The sequence below is a fragment of the Phycodurus eques genome, chromosome 19 (genome assembly GCF_024500275.1).
Source record: "Phycodurus eques isolate BA_2022a chromosome 19, UOR_Pequ_1.1, whole genome shotgun sequence".
Lineage (NCBI taxonomy): Eukaryota > Metazoa > Chordata > Actinopteri > Syngnathiformes > Syngnathidae > Phycodurus > Phycodurus eques.
In genome coordinates, this window is record NC_084543.1 from 18495109 (window position 1) to 18516713 (window position 21605).

Genomic DNA, 21605 nt, shown 5'->3' on the forward strand with positions numbered 1-21605 from the left:
GAGCTGCGGGTGAGCAAATCAGCAGCAGCTCCTGTTCGCGGCAAAGATTGCAAGTGGAGAGGGAGCGCGGCGTGCTAATGAAGTTAGTATTCCAGAGATCCCGACCGAGAAGATGGAGGGCTGAATTTATTGAGAGACTCTTGTATACCAAGAGTAGCTGACAAGTTTTGAAAGGAAAAAAAAAAAGGAAATTCACATGGGTTAAATGTTGTGGGTTTTTTTTTTGGTGAGGGGGGGGGGGGGGGGTTCACTTTAGTGGAAACAGGATGTCCTCAGGATGTCCTTTGTAAAGTTTTAGGACTCCAGCGAACCACGGTGAGAGCCATAATCCACAAATGGAGAAAACACGGAACAGTGGCGACCCTTCCCAGGAGTGGCCAGGCGACATAAATAGCCCTAAGAGCACAGCGACGACTCATCCCATCCCAGAGGCCCCAAAGCAACCCGGCGCGTCATCGGTTTGTGGCATCGAGTTGAAGCGCAGTTGGATTCTGCAGCGGGACAACGATCCAAAACATCCCGGCAAATCACATCTTGAATGGCTTAAAAAAATGGTATTCCTTGAAATTAAATGTGGCCGACTGGTTAGCACATCCGCCTCGTTGTTCTGAGGACGTGCGTTAGCAATTCCATTTTCACACAGGGCCAGATAGCTTTGAACAGTTGTTTTCCCCGTAATAAATGCAATCACCGTTTGAAAACCGCATTTTATGCTTCCTCGGGTTATCGATATTTACATTTGCTTAACGATGCAAAGAAAATGTTCATAAAAGAGTTTGAGAAGGAGGCCATTTACTTCTTTCATGCATACATGTATTGCATGTATGTGTTTCTGTGTGAGGGACATCCTCCGCTGACCTGTGCGGCCAGCTGGGCTTGGGCTGCTCTGGCTCTTTCCTCCTTGTCGCCTTTCATTTCTGCTTCAAATCTGGGTAATTGCGTCAGACATAAACATGCAGACCTCCTCTCCTGCATGTGTGCACACCACCGCGGTGCTCTCTCTCTCTCACACACACACACACACATACACACACACACACACACCTACACACCCACACAGATACAGAGACACACTCTCCTCCGGGCAGATGTGAATGCTTCAGTGACCCCGGCTAAAAAAAAAGCAGCGTTGATTGAATTGCATAACGAGCGTGACGTCGGCATTGTTCTGGCCACGGTAACGAGTGACGGCGGATGACGAAGATCGGGGTGGCGGCGGCGGCGGCGGCGCGGGTGGTAAGGGATGACATAGAGGCGAGGGGCGTGGGGGCTGAGATCGGCAACAATGTTTGTCGAGCAAAGTCCAAGCCGCCGCATGAGGTTATAACACGTCACCTTAAATCCCAGATGAAGCATACAACACCGAGGAGCATCCTGTTGCCGGCGCGATGCGGCGCATTTTGTTTACCCCGAGGAACCCGCTGTCGGCCGTTGACGCTTCTCCTCCCGCATCGAATGGTGACTCGCAATTGTTGCATCACCACCCAATTCTTTTTAGATACTGACTCGGCCTGCTACCTCGCCGTACAATATTACTGGGATATTTTGTGGCTGATATTCTCACAATGAATTGAGCTGCCGGTTGAAAAGCACCAGCAATGACCCATCATAATACCTCGAGTCTCTTTCGCACTAACTAGCTAAAGCGGGGCGGGTACACACACGTTGACGATACAGACAAATCGGAGTGTTTCGCTTGTTCTGAGCAAAGGCCCAATTGTGCGTCAAAAGTCATTTTTCCTCCCCCATCTGCTCGTCAAAAGGTCGAGGCTGCTGACCGTAACTCAATTCAATTCAAACCCGGTATTCCAATCCGTACGCAAATCCTTACGCGTGAGGTCAACCCGGTGATTGCGATGTACTGCAAAGGAACGATAGCCCGAAGCTCGTGGCTTCCTCAGACGCAAACAGCGAAGCGACTGTTCGCGTGGAACGTGTCTCCGAAGTCAATAGAAACGACAACGACAAGGGTTGGCCACCGCAATATTGATTGCTTTATTGAACACGCGAACATGGACGATAATTGTAATGGGAAGGAAGAACATTCACAAAAAAAAGAAAGGAAATGACAAGAAATGCCATCCTTCGGCACAGTTGACACGTTCGAAAGGAGTAGGAAGAAATCCAAAAGGTACCGTATGTCGCCCTAACCCCTTGCGGTCCATGCAACTCGTCGCGCCACTGTGACTCCTCCGTCCTCCTTTTGACACCACGCCGTCTCTCACATGTCAGTGTTGGGACCACAGCCATCATTTGGTTTGCGTGAGGAGGCTTGTTTCACGGTGGTCGTATCTTTATGTTCTGTGTTGCTCATTGCATGTACACACGATAAGAACAAGAAGATGATTTTTATTTTTTTTTTACTTGCCGTGTGGGGTCTCTTACGTTTCAAAATACCCGTCGGAATGTTTTGATTTGAACCGTGACCAGACTCGCTGTTCTCGGGGGTACGCGGCGAAAGCATCTATCTCCGTGAACGGAGCAATCCGTATCGGCTGTGTGAACGCGCACTTTCGACGTGGCGATGTCAACCACGGCGGGCTCTCTCAGGAAGGCGCTGGCGGTTGAATCCCGGCTCTATTGTTCTGCCTCTGATGCGCCAGTTTACCGTGAAGGCAGTGTTGAGGTGGTTTATGCAACTGAAAAACGCGGGTCACCGGTGCCCCCCACTGGAGCCGGGCTCGAAGGCGAGCGTCTGGCGGTCGGGCCTGCGCCCACGCGGCCCGACCGGGCACGGCCCGAAAGGGTAACGTGGGTCCCCCTTCCCATGGGCTCACCACCTGCGGGAGGGCCCATGGGGGTCGGGTGCAGTGCGAGCTGGGCGGTGGCCGAAGGCGGGGACCTCGGGGATCCGATCTCCGGCTACAGAAGCATCAAGCTGAAAAAGGAGTCCTATCGGGCCTGAGGCCTTCCTGAGGCAGCTGATGGGGACCGGCTGGCCAAGCGGAATGCGGCTTTGGTGGTCGCTGAAGCAAAAACTCGGGCGTGGGAGGAGTTCGGCGAGGCCGTGGAGAAACACTTCCGGACGGCTTCGAGGAAATTCTGGTCCAACATCCGGCCTCTCGGGAGGGGGAAGCAGTGCACCGCCAACACTGTGTATAGTGGGGATGGGGCGCCGCTGACCTCGACTCGGGACGTTGCGAGTCGGTGGGGAGAATACTTCGAAGACCTCCTCAATTCCACCGACACGCCTTCCCATGAGGGAGCAGACTCTGGGTTCTCGGAGGCGGGCTCTCCTATCTCTGGGGTTGAGGTCACCGAGGTGGTTCAAAAGCTCCTCGGTGGCAAGGCTCCGAAGGGTGGATGAGATTCGCCCGGAGTTCCTCAAGGCTCTGGATGTTGTGGGGCCTGTCCCGGTTGACACACCTCTGCCAAATCGGGGACAGCGCCTCTGGACTGGCAGACTGGGGTGGTGGTCCCCCCTTTTTTAAGAAGGGGTACCACAGAGTGTGTTCCAACTACAGGGGGATCACGACTTTTTGAAGTTGAATCTCAGATTCAGGAGGAGCAGTGCGGTTTCCGTCCTGGCCGTGGAACAGCGGACCGGCTCTACACCCTCGGCAGGGCCCTCGAGGGTGCGTGGGAGTTCGCCCAACCAGTCTACATGTGTTTTGTGGACTTGGAGAAGGCGTTCGACCGTGTCCCTCGGGGGGGTCCTGTGGGGGGTGCTTCGGGAGCTTGGGCTACCGAACCCCCTGATACGGACTGCTCGGTCCCCGTACGACCGGAGTCAGAGTTTGGTCCTCATGTCCGGCAGTAAGTCGGACTCGTTTCCGTTGAGGGTTGGACTCCGCCAGGGCTGCCCTTTGTCACCGATTCTGTTCATAACTTTTATGGGCAGAATTTCTAGAATCGGCCGAGGCGTAGAGGGTTCCGGTTTGGTGGCCTCAGTATTGCATCTCTGCTTTTTTCAGATGTTGTGGTTCTGTTGGCTTCATCAAGCCGTGACCTCCAACTCTCACTGGAGCGGTTCGCAGCCGAGTGTGAAGCGGCCGGGAAGAGAATCGGCACCTCCGAATCTGAGACCGTGGTCCTCAGTCGGAAAAGCGTGGCGTGCCCTCTCCGGGTCGGGGATGAGATCCTGCCCCGAGTGGAGGAGTCCAAGTATCTCGGGGTCTTGTTCACGAGCGAGGGAAGAAGCCCGACAGGCGGATCGGTGCGGCGTCTGCAGTGATGCGGACTTTGTACCGGTCCGTCGTGGTAAAGAAGGAGCTAGTCAGCTGGTATAGGCTCCAGCGCCCCGTGACCCTAACCAGGTTAAGCGGCGTTGAGAATGGATGGATGGATATTCTCGTAAATATGAACAATCATTAACAATGTAGCGTCGGCCTTCAGTCAATACCGCCGGAATTACGACGATACCGTATCCCTGTTGCGTATTCTGTCCTTGTACGATTGTGATCAACCTTTCTTTATCTTCCTCATCCCAACCGCTCTATCCTCTGCCTTTTTTCTTTTGTCTCCGTCAATTGTCGTTTTAGCCTGTCGACGCAGACGGCCCACCCTACACTGAGTTTTGCTTTATCCCCTCGGTGTGTTGCCAAAACGCTCGCGTACAAGGGGGAGCCCGTTCGCATTCCTCGGCTGGATTCTCACTGCAGGTCCAAATGCCCTATTTTCATTTCGTGCAGATGTTGGAGCTTTTTTGCCTATTCCCATTTACATTTCAAGTGGCAGAGATCCGATATTGACCGCGTTTACATTTGCACAAGTTGCACGTAAGTAACTCCAAAAGCCTCGGCAATAACCCATAAATAAACGCTTTCATAGCGTCGTTGATTAAAATGACGGTAACCGTCGCGCCGCTGGCTGCAATTGGCAATTATTTTCCATCCCTGTTGTCCCATATTATGTCATATCTCTTCCACAGCACGCGCTTGTGTAGTAGCGGACGTTGAAATACAAAATTAAACAAAAAAAACAATCACTACAAATCACAATCAAATCGAATAATATAAAGTTTACACGCCCGTCCGGGCAGTCCAGTTAGCCTCAACGCAAAGGCATTGAGGCTCGCGTCCACGACGGTCCGCCAATATCGAAGACGACTCGCGTAGGGTGGGATCCGCGGTCGCCATGGCGATGACACACGCGATCGTCATTATTTCGAGCCGGTGCACCGTCAAAATGTATTTCAAGCTTTCCAATTTGAAGTGAGCGTCACTCGGCGATGACGCACACGCACAATAGCCCCACCATTATCCTGGCACCGCTCATGTGCACGTTTACTTCTTTACGTCATAGATGTTTTATAACATTGGTATTTTCTTAACATGATAATGAGGAGTTCGACGATGGAGAAGAATCATGCAACGTTTACGAGCCGTTAGCTGATTGGCTGAGAAGTCGTGTTTTGGGATTCTTTGGAGTCTCTTGCTGATTCAAGTTTGATTCAAGTCAGATTTGTTGGAATTCCGATTTTTTTGAAATCTGGAAGTCAGATGTTTGGAATGTGGGAGGAACCCAGCCACAAGCCACCAATAGCAAGAAAGGATTCATTCAGATGACATAAAGACTCCAAATTGTGAGGGTGAATGGTTCTCTCGCCCAAAGCTAGAAAGTGGAGATGGCTACCGACTTCATCTCGTTACATCGCGACTTTAAACATTGGAAAAGTTTCGAACTGTATTCTCAAAATATTTCTTGATTTTATTATGATTTGTTCTTTTTGGTTTAAAAATTGGACTTTGATGGAATTCTCTGGCATTTCAACTTTCTTACTCCTCCAAAAAGTCGTGAAGGGTGGGACGTCTGCCTCGCAGTGCTGAGGAGCGGGGTTCAATCCCCGGCCCCGCCCGCCCGCCCGCCCGCGCGGCTTTTCTCCGGGCGCTCCGCTTTCCTCCCACATCCCAAAAACATGCATTAATCGGAGACTCCAAATCGCCCGTAGGCGTGACCGTCAGCGCGAACGGTTGTTTGTTCGGCTTCGGCAAGCGGTTTCGGGGTGTACCCCGCCTCTCGCCCGAAGATAGCCGGGATAGGCTCCGGCGCGCCCGCGACCCGCGCGGGGAGAAGCGCTAAGGAAAACGAATGAGAAAGGAGTTTCGTCCGCCGGGCGCCCGGGCTCTCCGCGAATAGGGCGATAGGGTGAGAGGCTCGGTCATCCGAGTAGAGCCGCCGCTCCGCCGCATCGAGAGGAGCCAGATGAAGTCTGATTCGGACGAATTGGCGTTGTATCTTTTGGGGTCGGGGGTACGCCGCCGGAAGAAAAGCTGAGACTTTGGGGTCTCCGGATCGCAGCGAATAGACAGAAGGTGCCAGCGACCGTGACGTCACGTGAGTGGTTTTCTTTCCTTGGACGTCGGTCAACAGCTTCCGGAAAGAAGACACACCCGAAGCGACGATCCGGTGCGATTTGCTCGATCCGCTCTACGGCGTGCGGCGTTCGGGGTCGCCTGCTGCGGACTCATTGCATTGCCGCATTTGGTCTCCCCCGCCTTCGTAGCACTCGCCATTCGCCGTGTCGCGGTGGCGTTTGCAGCGGAGGCTGTCATTTCTGGGTGGTAAAACAAAGGCTTCCTAGCCCAAAACGTTCAAACTGAAGAACAAAAGAACATTCATTCGCAAGCATATTACAAGGAATCAAATTAACTGGATGCTGAAGAGTTCCAAAGGTGTTTCAGAGTGTCGGAAGCGTTTCCAAGAGTACGGCAGCGGGTTACTAGGAGTGTAGCGTTTCCGAATATGCAGAAACGATCCCAAAACGGGCGCTTTCGCCGATTCCACCGATTGCGGGTGTCGACGATCGCGTTCGACCCGTCCGTTCATTCCCGTTTAACGATAAACGAAGCGTGCACGTTTTGTTTGAGTCGAGCACTGTTAAGAATGTATTCTTTTATTTGCACGTCGAACAAATCATCAATAATACGACTTTATTCTCCTGATATCTTTTTTCTGTCAGTGTGACTTTCTGTCCAAATCGATTAAGATTACACGACAACTTTTTAAACTTTGCGCTGTGCTTTTCCAAGTCAAATCGGACTTGATCGTAAAACAAGACATCGATCTTGTCTTATTGCGACTTTATGACCATAAAACCAAAAACAAAACAAACAAAAAACAGAAGGGAACGAACGGCGGGTGGTCGTCACCAGTTGCAAGGGCAGTGTGGACAGTCGGAGGCCGAATCCCGCGCTCCGCGACTCCATGTTGCTCGTGCACCGGTTGGACATTTAGGGTTATGCTGCCCCCTTGCGGCGCTGAAGCACACGCGCGGATGTGGATTCGCTCTCCGATGCAAACAAATAACAATGATCGTAAATGTCGGATACTATTATACTGTACATGTGACAACGGCAGTCTTGTGTTGCCTTCAGGCGCCTTGTCAATGACGCGCAGCTAATACGGACGAAAAACTGTGTTGGGGTAACAAGGGAGACAAAGAGACAAAGTGTAAGTTCAACAATGTTGAAGCCTGCAGCAGCAGGAACTGCTGCAATATGTGGTTTTGGGTGGGGGGGTGGGGGGAAATGACGTCATCATTGACAAGTCTCAGTTAGTTCACTGCCATAGGCAACATTTGGTTTTCCCAGGAAGACACGCGGGTGTTCGGAATGATTTATCATCGCAGCTGCACGTCGGAGGCGACTGGGGGGGGGTCCTATCGTATCGAGTCTATCGTACGCGGGTCACCCCGCGGTCTGGAACAAAGAAAGCTGACTTATCTCGCTTTGCCAATCCACGATACACGATCCGCTTGCGATGGCAACTACATGTTGACATACACGACGATAGAAACCTTTTTTTTTTTTTCCCCCCCTCACCGCCCTAAAACTTTTCCCGTTTTAGGCCAAGCAGGATTCCCAAACTTAAGAATCATTCGAAAATCACCTTTTTGACAATTTTGCGTGACTTTCTTCAAAGTCCGAAGTTTCCGTCCAGCAAGATCACTCTGCTTTTTAACCCATTTGGGAAAGCGCAGCTGACGATGTAACCTTTTCTTCGGAAGCTTCTCGTACGGATTCTGAAGCGGAGACATTTTAGAATGCAGAAAAAAAACAAACAAAAATGTCTTTGGGGTCAATGACTGTGTGATAGTTGGAGCCCAGGGACACATTGTGAGTTTCCTCTCTGGAGACGCTTGGAGGTTTTCCTTGCCGGATTGGGGGGGAGGGGGGGTTCGATTAGGGGATGTCAACGATCATTGGCAACAAAATCGTCGACTATTTGTTCGTCAACATTGTTTTGTTTTTTTAAGCCATACATATCTCTCTCTCTCTCTCCCTCTCCCGCTCGTTTTCTTTCCGAACTTTAAATTTCACGCCCGATGCCTGGGCAGGCACCCCGCGGACGCAAAAGCATTTGTATACTCGAAGAAGAGCTTCAAATGTGGATTTCGCGCACCGTCGCCACGAGCCGACCTTCGATCGGCATCGAAAGAAACGAGCGAGTGATTCGTGAATTCGCCGCTCTCCCCCGTAGCGACGGCGATTGGAAACCCGCAAACGCCGAAGCCGCTTCTGTCCGCGGGTGACGAACGGCCACGGGATCTATTCGTCTCCAGTCGAAAGCGTCTGAGTCGCTACTGTGTCTTCTCGATGGACGTCGCGCCCGCCATATGGCCATAACAGATGGACGTCGTCCATCGAATCCGATCTCTTCCGCGGGTGCCGTTCTTCAGCGTCTTCTGGATAGAAGGCGCAGATCTACGCGGCGTCGCCCCGCCTCAGGTGAACGCGCCGACCCTATGGAATCGTCAAGCGCCTGAGAGGGAGGAACATTTCGGGGAAAAAATATCGGCCGCAAACCCTCTGCGGCCACAAATCAAAGAACGGCACGTTTACCTCCCTTCAAATCGCAGAAGACTTTGGAAGAAATCAGCAGCGCATGTGTTTTTAATTTCACTGAAGAAGCATTTTATCGAAACCAGACTTGGCCGTTTAATGGCGGAGGCCGGAAAGAAAAACGCTAACGATGGCATTTGATCTGCGTAGTAACCACGAATCACCATTCCGGTAAGAGAGAATATAGCAAAGGCGTTCCAATACATTCTTGTCTGTTATTCGAACGAGTTCCTGTTCTCGTGTTTCCTAAATTCTTTGTCTTTGGTGCCAAAGTACTTTTCACACTTCGCAGCGGTGGGTGCAATGGATCCCGCCACGTTTTTACGACCTATCAAAATGCCTGAAGAGAAGTGAGTTTGAGGCAGAATGGGCTCGTGTCAACTGCGGCGGCTCCTAAATGTTGCGCACGATATCGGAGCGCAGGCCAATGAGTCATTCATCTCCATCAACGAAGGTTTGCGGTCGACGGTCTCCGCGTTTTGGTTTGGGTCGCGTTTAGTTCTTCCATGTTTTTCATGTCTCGTGTGCTCATTTAGCGTCCGCCGGCTCTCGTCGACCTTCTACCTCGTGCCGACCGATCAGCTCCCTCCAGCCGCTCGCGTCTCGCCGATCGGTTTGTATCCCGTTTGCCTTTTCTCGCAAAAAGTTCACGTGAGTCGACGAACGTGTCAGTCCTTGTCTGATCGTGTATGAAAAAGACTTGCCAATATATAACAGTGTACGACGACGAGTTCAATTTGATGTGACGTGTCGCGGCAGAGCGGACGAGATTCCCATTTACGCCCGTACCGTTTGTACTGTCATCGAGTGACAGACCATCTCTTTGCAATACAGTAAGGAAAGGACAGCGTTGCATATCACGAATACATTTTTAAAAAAATACAAACATTTTAAAAAAATGTCCAAATGTGAACACAGGACAATCTCCTTCGGGAAAAGTGTACATGCAGCGCTGTAGGAATAACAGAGCCTAAACCCATAATTGGGAACGTGGTTTATGGCTCTCATCTCATCAGGGACACGTTTGTTCTCGGCCTCTTCTCTCTCTCTCTCTCTCTCTCTCTCTCTCTCTCTCTCTATATATATATAATAAAAGTCGAACGGAAAGTCCAATGGCAGCGTATGGACGACTTGTTCGACCACTTTGCATGTTAAGACTTAAGGCGCGGTGAACTAACGGCTGCCTAAATGTTGTCGGGGGCGAGACGAATCAACGGAGAAGCACTCCGATCCGTTTGAATGCGACGCGAAATCTGCAACGGCGAGCGGGGAACCGCTGTGAATTGAAACAACGCTGGCGCCAAAAAGGCGCAGCCGCTGCACAGTGTTCTTCTCGTGATAAAAGTCAGGTAGAGAGAAGGTTGTTCTCCCCGAGCGACGACAACCCGACGGGCGGACGGATGGCCGACGATCGTATTTCGTCCCGTGACCCTGAACGGGACACCAGAGGATAGAAAACGGACGGCGGCCTCGTTTTGAAAGCCGAGCTCCAGATTCTTTCGTAAGATACGAGAACGCGCCACTGTACGTGGAAAGACGTGAATTTCTCTCATCGATGAGCCTTTGACCCCAAACGCCGCAGAGACAAGGAGACGCGTGTTTATAAAAAGTATCGGAGCTGCGTTGAGCAATAAAAAGGCCAAAGCATTTGATTCTGTCGATTATTTGCGAGCGTGACGTTTCGCAACGTTGTTTGTCCGGGCTCGGGCGCCTCGGACGAATCCTTCGCTCTTCCGTCGCCTCGACAGACGGGGAAGTGGGCTTCCGAGCTCCCCGGTGGTTTGGCCGGCGAACGAGGGCCGATCTGCGCCTCCCCGGCCGCCCGGACGGGAGAAACAGAATCTCCGCGCGGGAAGTCGAACACCCTCGCCGAAGGTCCACCGAGGCCCGCGCGTAATCCAAAAAAGAGCGCCGGCGGGCCACGAAACGCGTAACTCTCGCGCAGGAGGTTTACTGCTCGGGCTGTTAAACCCATTGAGACGGGACTACGAATGCCACTGTGGTCTTTCAACGACTGAGCGAAAGATTACATTTCACAGATACTGCGACTCGCTGCCAGGAAATAAAACAGTCCACCGTTGGACGGTGCAGTCACATTAGAATGAAAAGGAGTACGAAAGGGCTACTGTCAAAGTTACTGTAGCTCCTGAAGTATTTGGACGAGGAGTTTGCTCTTTCCCCTCGACGAGGGCCTCGCTACACCCACGCTGCCTGAAAGCGACAAGCACGTCCGTGGACGGAAATCGAAAGAATCTTCATTCGCTTTTCGAGGCAAGTCACGGCGAGATGACTGCGGTTCACGAAACGCCTCCTCGCCCTCGCCGAGATCGACGGCAGTCGAGGATACCGCGGACGCGGGGGCGTCAAACTCATTTTTGTCGCGGGCCACGTTGGATTTGTGAGGGCCGTTATGACTGTGAACATCATAAAGGTCTTTCGTCGCCTCATCGTATTTACACACGAAACGTCTGAACTGGTTTTGGAATCAGCGATCAAAGGCAATGGCTTTTTCAACTATTGTTCATGTTTGGTAACACAAAAATGCTCGCAGTTTCGCAACATGATCATTTACGCTATATGACTATTTGGGATTTTGGTGCAGATTTGAACAAGAATCACGATTCGCCTCCGCGCGAACGAAGTCGGCGAAGGCCACCCGCTCTCGGCCCACCAAATCGCCGGCACCGCTCCAACCCGCCTTTAGCGCGCAGTTGCGCCGCCCGCCACGCCGGATTCACGCCGGTCGCTAAACTGCGGCCCTTATTCTTAATTTGTTCACAAGATCGGTACTCGATTGCAGCAGCACTAAAATAAACATCATGACGCAATAACCATAACACGCACCAAAAATGGACGGACTCCTAAATCTTTATTTTCGTCGAAAAACGCCACTCTTCATTTCAGCACCGACGTGACGTGCGGCACAAAAAACAAAAGATGACTTTACAGGATCATAAATAGCTGTAAAGTAAGAAAGCAGAAACACAGCAATCGTTTACGAGAGACAGAATGGCGTGGCCGGTAAAATATGTTACAACCCGCTCATGTTCACCAACGAACCCAATTCCCGCGCTGGTGCCATTTAAGGGGGCGGGTACAGAATTGTATTCAGCGACATATGTAAACATAGAAGCGTAAGGCACAGTGCCGCGCCCGAAGGGACTTTTCAGTCCCATTTCGGACGAAGTGTTCAGTTAAAAAGGCGTCGGCCAGAGACGCGTCGTTCAAGGCAGAGTTGTATAGCTTCCCTGCCATGTGGCCCACCTGGACACGGCCTACTGAGGACTGTCGGCGATGGCTTTGAGAATGTCGCACGTGTTCTTGGAGATGACCTCTCTCAGCTTTCGTACGCGACGTGGGCTGGAGGCGCCCACGTAGCTGTGCGGCTGCAGCACGGCCACGCCTTCGCTGACGTCGCCCATTATGATAACTCGACCTTCGGCGGCGGCCGTGACGTTGGGGCACGGGCAGCTCCAATTCATATCGAGGAAGTTCACCTCGAGAGGCTCCTGACCGAAAAAGCGGAGGCCCATCTTCTCATCCTTGAGGACCTCCTCCACAGTCACGAGAGCGCGACCGGAGTCGTCGTCCTGCGCGAACTCGGTCACGCGGCCCAGGATAACAAAGTCACTGCGACAGAAGCTGGTCACGATCTTGCCTTTTGGCTTGCAGGTTTTGCAGTTGTGGCTTTTCGGGTGGGGGCACATTTCTTCGCACGCTTCTTTAGATTCAAAGTTGTTGTCGTTGCCCCCGCAACCTCCGTAGATGAAAGAGCGGCATCGGCGCAGGCTGCCGCTGTAGGCCCAACGCGGCTCATAAGCCTTGCAGGGGCCCTGCAGGCCGGGGAGGCGGCAGGGGCCCGACGGCTCCGGACCGCAGCATCGCATGCACTCGTCGTAGGTTTCCAGCGACTCCCGTGGCCGTTGGCCGCCGCCGTAGCAGCGAGCGAGGGAGACGCAGTTGTCGCTTCGGGGTTCATAGAACCAGCTGACTTTCCCCAGGTCGCTCCCGCAAAGCTCGGGGTCGTCGGGGGGCTTCAGACACTCCTCGGGGAGACACCGGGTCAAGTCGATCGATTCCGGACTCTCCGGTGGCTCTGCGGGCAGCACCGTGAGCGGGTGGTGGGCTCGCACCCGGCCGGACGGGTTCCGGGCCGTACAGGTGTAGACGCCCGAGTCGCGCATCCGGGCGTTGTAAATGACGAGCCGGCCGACGTTGGTGACGACCATGTTGCCCTGCACGTGATTGCGCCCCATGACCGCGTTGTCGAGCCCCTCCGAAAGCCGTTTCTCCCACGTGATCTCAGGCGGCGGGGCCCCGGCGACGTCACACAGGAAGCTGGCCGTGTCGCCCGCATTCACGGTCTGGCGGAGGGGGGCGCTCGCGACGAGAGGCGCCCGAGGCTCGGCCGGGAGCGGGACGGTCACCCGCGGCGGGGCGGTCGTCGGGCGGAGGGCGGTGACCGGGGGCGACGCGGCGGGGCTGGTGGTGCTCGGCCAGGCGAGGTGGAAGCGGCACGTGACGACGGAGAGGGCCACGCCCTTGGAGCACGCCTCGGCGTCCATGTAGCACTTATTGTAGTAGGTCATGCCGTCTGACGCGCACGTGAAGCGGGGCTCCCTCTCGCAACGATCCCGGCATTTACACGCCGGCCGGCCGTCCCGGATGTCGCACTCCGCCCCTTGCTGGGCGCACGTGAAGCTGGCACACGTGGCTTCCTCGGGCGCGCCCGCGGGGCCTCCCTCCCCGACCGTGTGTCTGGCTGCCACGCAACTGCGATTCCCGCACACATTCTGGCAACACTTCTCAAAGGATTCGCACTCCTGGAAGACAGACAGACCGATTCAGATGCGGCACAGTGAGGTCGTAGACTCGGAGAGGTGCTTTTGCGCCGATGGCAAGCGAAAGAAGCTTTTCACATCATCATTTTCGGGCTCACTTAAAAGGGACGGAAAACCGACAAATGAATTGCTCGCGTCTAAACATTGAAAGACGAGCGGCTCGACTTGGGCGATGCGAGCCGGTGTGTTTTTTGTTTTGCGAGACGAGCGCCGTGTGCTGCCACTGACTCAACTCCGCAACAGCCACCAGATGAACCTTTCTTCAAAAAAGAGGTCGACATTTAACCCAAAACACAGAGAACCACACCTTAGCCTTGAACGCGAATGCTCAACAGCATCTATGTCGGCGGTTCGACTGCGGTCACCCCGAAACCCGCATTTGTCCGTTGCCGATACCTCGCGACCCTCTTTGACAGAGGTTAGGGACAAAAATGTTCCCAAAAACCGAACAGCATCGCTTTAAATACGACGACTCACGCTAACGTCTTTAAAGTGCCTTTCAGAGCACCTTGTTCGGGAGCTGGGGCTGCATGTCCCAAAATGGGCATCTTGGCACTGAGCTCTTCTTCTTCCGAAGGCGCAACATCAACAGCTTGTCTTCTTCTTCTTCTTCTTCTTCTTCTTCTTCTTCGGAAATGAACGCTGCAGACCAAAGCAACTGTGACGGTTTTCCCGGTCTGAATGATTATGCTCTCCATGTCGTAGCGCCTGGCCGCGACCCATTCAAAATTGCTCAGCGGCCCACCGCGAGAATCGCTGATTTAGGTTGCGGTGCTTTAACCCTTTAAGCTACGGACCGAACACAGAAAGGCCCGGCGACGCACGGAGACAGACGATACAACGGCACTCCGTCATATATTCTTGATCCTCCGCATCGAGCGACCGATATCATTGCCGTACCGATGAGCCGTCTATCGCGACAAAGCGGAACTGCGCTGACTTTTGTTGGATTGCTTACGGACGCAACGCAAGTCATGCACCAGTCAACACCTGGAACTCTTTGTAATGGTGGAAAATACGGCGATGGGTCTCCGTTAAACACATTCGAAGTACAGTCGGACATATTCATCACCGTTGAGAGAAGCGCTCGTGTTTTATTGCCCGGGAGTCGAAAAAACGAAAAGAAAAATGAGAAAAAGCACATGGCGGTATGTGTCACGAAAGTGAGTACACCCCTCACGTTTGTATAAACAGTTGATTCAATCTTGGCATGGGACAAAGCTGAAGAAAGTACACTCGGCTACAACGTAAAGTAGTCCGCGTATGGCTTGCAAAAAACTCAATTGACTCTTTTCTTCGAAATGACTCAACACACGGCCGTTGTGACCAAAACCGCCGGCAACAAAGGTAAGCACACCCCCTTGGTGATGAGTGCGGGCCACTTTTGTGAGACACTGGAAACGCGAGCGCAAGTATTGTCCTTCTGACAGTGTCTGTCGCTCGGTTAGTTACAGAAGTAAACATGTCTTTTTCACTTCCGTGATGAGAAGACGTGAAATGGGGAATGTCCAAGTCAAGCGGAAGCGGAAGCGGAAGCGGGCTGTTTGAAGGTTGTTTCTCTCATGCGAACAGGAGGGGAAACAAGGTGGCAATAACCGTCAAAATAAAACCTGTCATACATTTGTTTTGTTCTGCAAAAAAAAAGCGAACGAGTCATTTTCCATTGACTCTCACGACGGCCTTTGTTTAAATGTTTGTCACTATCGAAATTCTGTGTCATCCTTTGAAATAAAGTCGCTCACCCGATCCGACGCGCACTCTCGTGCGCAAGTGCTCATGGCGTCCACCCACAGGTTGGGGTTCACGTCGTTCGGGCACGTCCCCGCGTGCGAGTCGGCGATACGAGGCAGAGGCAGAGGCAGAGGCAGAGCCCCCGCTCGGAGCTCCATCCACACGCTGGCCGCGAACCAGATCCACCGCGGGAACAGCATCGCGGCGCCGGAGCGCGGTTCCGCAAGGCGCTTGGAGTTCGAAAGTCGGGTAGTTAGGGTTCAAAAGACCCGCGGGAGCGCATCGCACGCGCGTCTGATCGTCCGATCCGCCCTCGCTTCGACTGAGGCGAGCACGACCGATTGGAGTGACGGCGAGAAACCGGAGGAACGTTTTCAAGTGAGCGGTAAACGTTTGGCGGGGTACCTGCCCGTCGAAAGCCCCCCCCCCCCCCCTCCCCGCACTCGCAACGTTAACCCTTCCAATTCTCCACTGGTGCCGAAGGCGCGCGGGTGACCCCTGCGGGAAGGCGTTTCGGTGCTCACAAGTTCTTCCAGACGGCTGACTCGGAATGGGTCGCGTCGTCATACTTAAGGGAACGTGATTATTATTATTATTACCTTTCGTTGGAAACATTGGTGTGGTGGCCCTTATTTTGATAGAGAGAGAGAGCAAAAGATGTTAAAATATAGAAACAAATCATCAGATCAACCTCGAACTCACCTTTGTCATCAAATGAGGATGAGGATGAGGATGATGCCGTTTTCGATCCCATAAGTGGAGGGCGTCTTCAATGAGAGAAGGTGACACAATATTATCGATACAGGGTGATTATTTTAAAAGACTCAATTTGACTTAATAATGTCTTCATATGCTGTAATATTTTTCTCCCTTTTTTTGCGTATGTTCCACGATTAACGGAGAGAGTCCGTCGTACCGAACCAACGACTTCGGAAGAACTCGAAGTTCTGTTTCCCTCCCCGCGGGAGTTCCTGGTGAAATCAGTTGACGCGGTTCCCGGGCGGCTCGAGAAACCGGGAACTAATAAAAACTGAAATAAAACTCCACGCCGTCAACTTGCTTCTCACGTTCATTTCTTGTAAGGATTAGAGTTCAGAAATAAATGACAAGTGCTTCAAAATAGGGAGTTACTTTTCAATCACGCGGTATTCCTAAAACACAGGCACACGCATCTTCTGTCACGAATCCAAGTAGCCCCAGAAGTTATTGTCATCGTAAAAAAGTATGCTTAACCATATGCTACGGTACAGGAGCGATTTTACGATTATTATCCGTCCATTAGCCGAGGTCGGATCGCGGGGCCGGTAGCTTTAGCAGGGACGCAGGGACGCCCGGACTTCCCCCCCCCCCCACGGCCACTTCATCCGGCTCTTCCGGGGGGGGGGTCTCTCTCGGCCGTCCCATTCTTCCCTCACTCGTGGACAAGACCCCAAGATACTTGAACTCCTCCACTCGGGGCAGGATTTCATCCCTGACCTGGAGAGGGCGCTCCGCCGTTGTCCGACTGAGGACCACGGTCTCAGATTTGGAGGTGCTGATTTTCATCCGAACGCTTCACGCTCAGCTGCAAAGCGCTCCAGTGAAGGTTGGATATCACTCTCCGCGGCCTCATGAACTCCTCCCACGCTCGAGTTTTTGCCTCAGCGACCACCGAAGCTCCATTCCGCTTGTTCAACCGGTACCCACCAGCTGCCTCAGGAGTCCCAGAAGCCGAAAAGGCCCAATAGGGCTCCTTCTTCGGCTTGACGGCATCCTTCGCCGCCGGTGTCCATCGACGGGTTCGGGGGTTGCCGCCAGGACAAAAACCGACCACCTTACGGCCACAGCTCTGGTCGGCCGCCTCAGCAATGGGGGCGTGCAACGTGGGATAATAAGTATATCCACACCTGCTCGGCGCCTCTCGCCGTGGGCAACCCCAGGGTGGAAGAGAGTCCAACCCCTCTCGAGAGGACTCGGACCAGAGCCCAAGCTGCGTGCGGAGGCGAGCCCGACTAGATCTAGTCGGAACTTCTCGACCTCGCACATCAGCTCCCTAGCTCCTTCCCTACCAGAGAGGTGACGTTCCACATCCCTAGAGGCAGCTTCCGTAGGCCGGGATCCGATGGCCGAGTTCCCTGGCTTCGGCCACCGCCTGGCTCACACTGCACCAGACTACTATGGCTCCTCCCACAGGACGGACTCTTAACAAACCCACACCACAGAACAATCAATGAAGATAATCTTTTAGCGGCATCCGATAATCGGCTCTAAGCTGACTCTGATTGCAAAGGAGGCAAAATGCTCAATTCTGGCCCAGTTGTGAGTCTGCGCGTACCTCGGTTGAGCAACGACGGCTCTTTTCCCTTTCGGCTTGCCCTGACAGAGGCTGCGGCAGCCTCTGTCAGGTCCTTTCCCATGTAAGGCTACCTCCTGCATCCTCCTCCGGACCATCAATTCCCCTCACGACATCCGTCAACCTTCTCTTTCGGTCTTCCTCTCGGCTCTCTCGCCTGGCGGCTCCGTCCTCGTCATCCTTCTACCGATGTACTCCATCTCTCTCCGAACCATGGAAGTCTGCTCTTTTTCCCTCCGCTCTCCATCCCTCTGATGACCAACCCGCTCGGACCCCTTTCTTCACTTCCCGACCGCACTCCCCGTTGCTCTGGACGGTTGACCCCAAGTATTTCAAGTCCTCCGCCCTCGCTAGCCAGCCCTCTCATTCGTGCACATATATTCTGATGTACTTTGGCTAATCTTCATTCCAACGGTTCCTCCACCTGCTCCCTGCTCTCACTACAGATCACGATGTCCACGGGGATTCCAGTCTGACCTCATCCGACAGCCCATCTATCACCGCTGCAAACAGGGAGGGGCTTAGGACTGATCCCTGATGCAGTACTCTTCTGTCACACCAACAGCACAGCTCACCACTGTACTGCTGCCCTCATGCGTGTCCTCTACTATTCTAACATACTTCTCTGCCACTCCAGACCTCCGCATGCAGTACCACAGTTCTCCTCGACTAGAGAAGGATCTAAGAGTATATTACCTTAAGCTTTAACAGCTACTGTTGTCTTCAATGCTAAACAAATGAGTCACATGGCCTGTATGCAGAAGTAACCAGACGTTTCATTAATCAGTGGAATATCAGTAGCTTCAATAAATGCCACTATCATGCCCACTAGTGGGCACACCCTTAAGTACATCGTAATTTGCATGGTCCCGTTTCAAACTCCGACGGACTTCCAGATTAAAATCCTTCGTTTTCGGTGTTTGAATAACATTTGAATTGGTAATTCTGTGACATGTCGGTATTAGATGTCGTAAAAGTACACCGGCCTTGTGGCACAGGAAGATATGTTCCGATAAAGAATATGAAATATATGGTAAACAGCAGCGCACGAGCGGTTAGCTTTCTGCCTCGGAATGTTTGAGGTTTTGGGTTCACGTCTCAGCTCCAACCCTTCTGTGTGGCGTTTGCATGTTCTCCTCATGCTTGCGTGGGTTTTCCCTGGGTACTCCGCCTTCAACATCCCATAAACACGCATGTTACGTTCATTGGAAACCTTAATTGTCCATGGGTGTGAAAGCGAGTCATCGTTTGTCTATTAACCCCTGCGATTGCCTGGCAACCAGTCCAGAGTGTACCCCACGTTTTGGATACACGCTTCAAAAGGTTGAGTTTAAAAAAAACATGAATTCATCCATTTAGGACAATCCTATTTTCCTTTTTTAATACAAGCATTATCATAGTATGGTCGTACAGAATTCAAGTTTTATAGATAGACTTGGTTCACAGAAGAATCACATTGAACTGAACAAACTTACCTAGTTGCATGAAAGAAAGTGGGGGAAAAAAACAAAAACTATATCACATTGAACTGAACAAACTTACTTAGTTGCATAAAAAAAAGTGAAAATATCTTAAATAACGATACCGTACAAAAATAAGTGGATTCATCACAAAGGATTTTTGCTGACAGTACAGTGGCACAATGTTTTATCACCAGTAAAAAAGTAACAAAATGCCTGTTTGTTGTTTTCTTGTGTTATTTTGCAGTAGCGACCGCTCATTAGAAAATGATACATTCACTTGTCTTCCTCACCCCGCTGGCTGAAGGCGTTCGAGATCAAATTTGAAGGAGCTTGTTTTCGGTCTCCTCAGTGCGAAATGAATACGTGACCTGACGTAGCCATTTGCAAGTCCGCAATGCCGCTCGAGACTCGGGTTGGGCATCGAGAGCCGATTGGAACCAAGACTAAGATTCCGCTTCGCCCGGAATCGTTCAAATGAAGAAATTCCGGTTCCCGGTTTCGACACCTGCAGTCCGCTGACCCCGAAGAAGAAGTGGCGAAAACCGACAAGGCAGAACGCGCACCCAAAAGTGATTTTGCCCAACGGCGGTGGCGAACAAAAGGGTGTCTTCGCTATGTCAAAATAAATGACCGGTGCAACATTTGGATTCAGATTTTACTGTGCAACGGAGGCTTTTACGACGTGTAGAAGCCTCGGCCTGCACCGCGTGGAACTTGAGTCAAGTCAAGTGGGTGAGTGAAACAATGAAATCATATCTATGCCAACATGGCGGCAGCTAACAGGTTCAACGGTGGGTTGCTTTTTAGCGTTTATTTGAGTCCTCGAACCGACGCAAGCGCTGATGACAGACACAACAATAAAATACAAAGTCCTTCACCGTACTGGAAAGAAAGTAGAGACGGTGGCATTACGAGCTTAACTTTGAGCTAAAGCTTCACCAAAGGTCAGACTGGCAACGTTACGCCACAACGAATTGGAACAAAATTCACAAAAACGTTGTCTCGCAGTATCGCAAACATTAACCTCGTCTCTCTTCGGTGTGTGGCTAAAGGAGTCAACGTTTTACAGAGCATTTAGTTCCATTCGTGACTCTTTTTGTTATTTTGAGTGCCGAAATGCCAGCCCTTCAAAATGAAAGGCTCCATACTTCAAACAGGAATTCAAGTTAAAACTTGCACATATTGACCATTTGAAGTGATACAACAGTCCCAACTAACTATTTGAACAATGCTATTTATTATTTAACTTTGAGCTGAAACAGTAATGAATGAATATTAGGTCAATTGGGTTGATTCCACACACATTGCCTTTTAGTTCATAGGTTTGATATTGACACTGGTGATAAAGAACCCCCGAGGCAAATGTTCAGGCTGCTAAGAAAATGGATGTTCATTCATTTGGACACCCTTTATTGAAACCACGCAAACGTTTTGGACCCAGCCCCCTAAAACAATCGGAACCGAGAATCGTTTGGAACCGGAATCGCTCAAATGCAAACGATGCCCAACCCTACTCAGGACTATTGTTAAGTGCTGTGAAGACAACAACAAAAAAACACTCCACTATGCCAGTCCAGCATCTTTCGCCATTCCGTAGAAGATCCCACGCTGGGATATGAGATTTGTAGGAGTATCAAACTCTGCAATCTGTCCCTTGTCCAACACCAGCAATCTGCAAGGACACAAAGTATGAACATTTCTCACAGCAACGTGTACAGTGAGGGAAATACTGCCGTGATTTGATCACCTGCTCAATTGAACTGAACTTTGCTCACTGAAACAGAAATGAACAGTCTTGCAAATGTATTGTTTATTGATTGATTGACCACCATCACACCTCTGACTTCTGCGTTGACCATCCGTGAACAGGACGTGAGACGCATCTTCAAACAACAAAAGATTAACAAAGCGGCAGGCCCAGATGTGTCCCCATCCTGCCTCAAAGCCAACTCGCTCCAGTCTTCACGCAGATCTTCAATAGATCTCTGGAACTGTGCGAAGTACCATCCTGTTTCAAACGCTCCACCATCATCCCAGTCCCCAAGAAACCTGCAATCTCGGGTTTGAATGATGACAGGCCAGTCGCCCTGACATCTGTGGTCATGAAGTCCTTTCAATGCCTCGTGCTGGACCACCTCAAGAGCATCACAGCTCCCCTGCTGGACTCCCTGCAGTTTGCCTAGCGAGCGAACAGGTCTGCAGACGATGCAGTCGACGTGAGACTGCAGTTCATCCTAGAACACCTCGACGGCGTGGGGACCTACGCGGGGATCCTGTTCGAGGACTTCAGCTCTGCGTTCGACACCATCATCCCGAACTCCTCTCCTCCACGCTTGTCCAGCTCAGCGTCTCGCCTCCCATCTGCCAGTAGATTTACAGCTTTCTGACGGGACACAGCAGGTGAGGCCGGGGGACACGACCTCATCTACACGCAGCATCGGCATCGGAGCGCCGC

At 52.0% G+C, this 21605-nt stretch overlaps 2 protein-coding genes across 2 annotated transcripts in view; both read right to left on the reverse strand.

Annotated features, from left to right (window-relative positions):
- Positions 1-12058: 12058 nt before the first annotated feature.
- Positions 12059-13372, reverse strand: wfikkn2b (WAP, follistatin/kazal, immunoglobulin, kunitz and netrin domain containing 2b). The gene has a single exon (XM_061664043.1). The coding sequence runs from the start codon at positions 13370-13372 to the stop codon at positions 12059-12061; it is 1314 nt and encodes a 437-aa protein (XP_061520027.1).
- Positions 13373-13492: 120 nt separating this feature from the next.
- Positions 13493-21605, reverse strand: part of abcc3 (ATP-binding cassette, sub-family C (CFTR/MRP), member 3) — a 57475-nt gene continuing 49362 nt past the window's right edge. Inside the window, 2 exon segments of the mRNA XM_061706178.1 lie at positions 13493-13606; positions 16058-16122. Coding sequence (XP_061562162.1) covers positions 13590-13606; positions 16058-16122 — 82 coding nt within the window. The 3' untranslated portion in view covers positions 13493-13589.

Coding starts and splice junctions, on each gene's coding strand:
- wfikkn2b (XM_061664043.1), bottom strand. CDS start 13,372: ATGACCTACTACAATAAGTGCTACATGGACGCCGAGGCGTGCTCCAAG.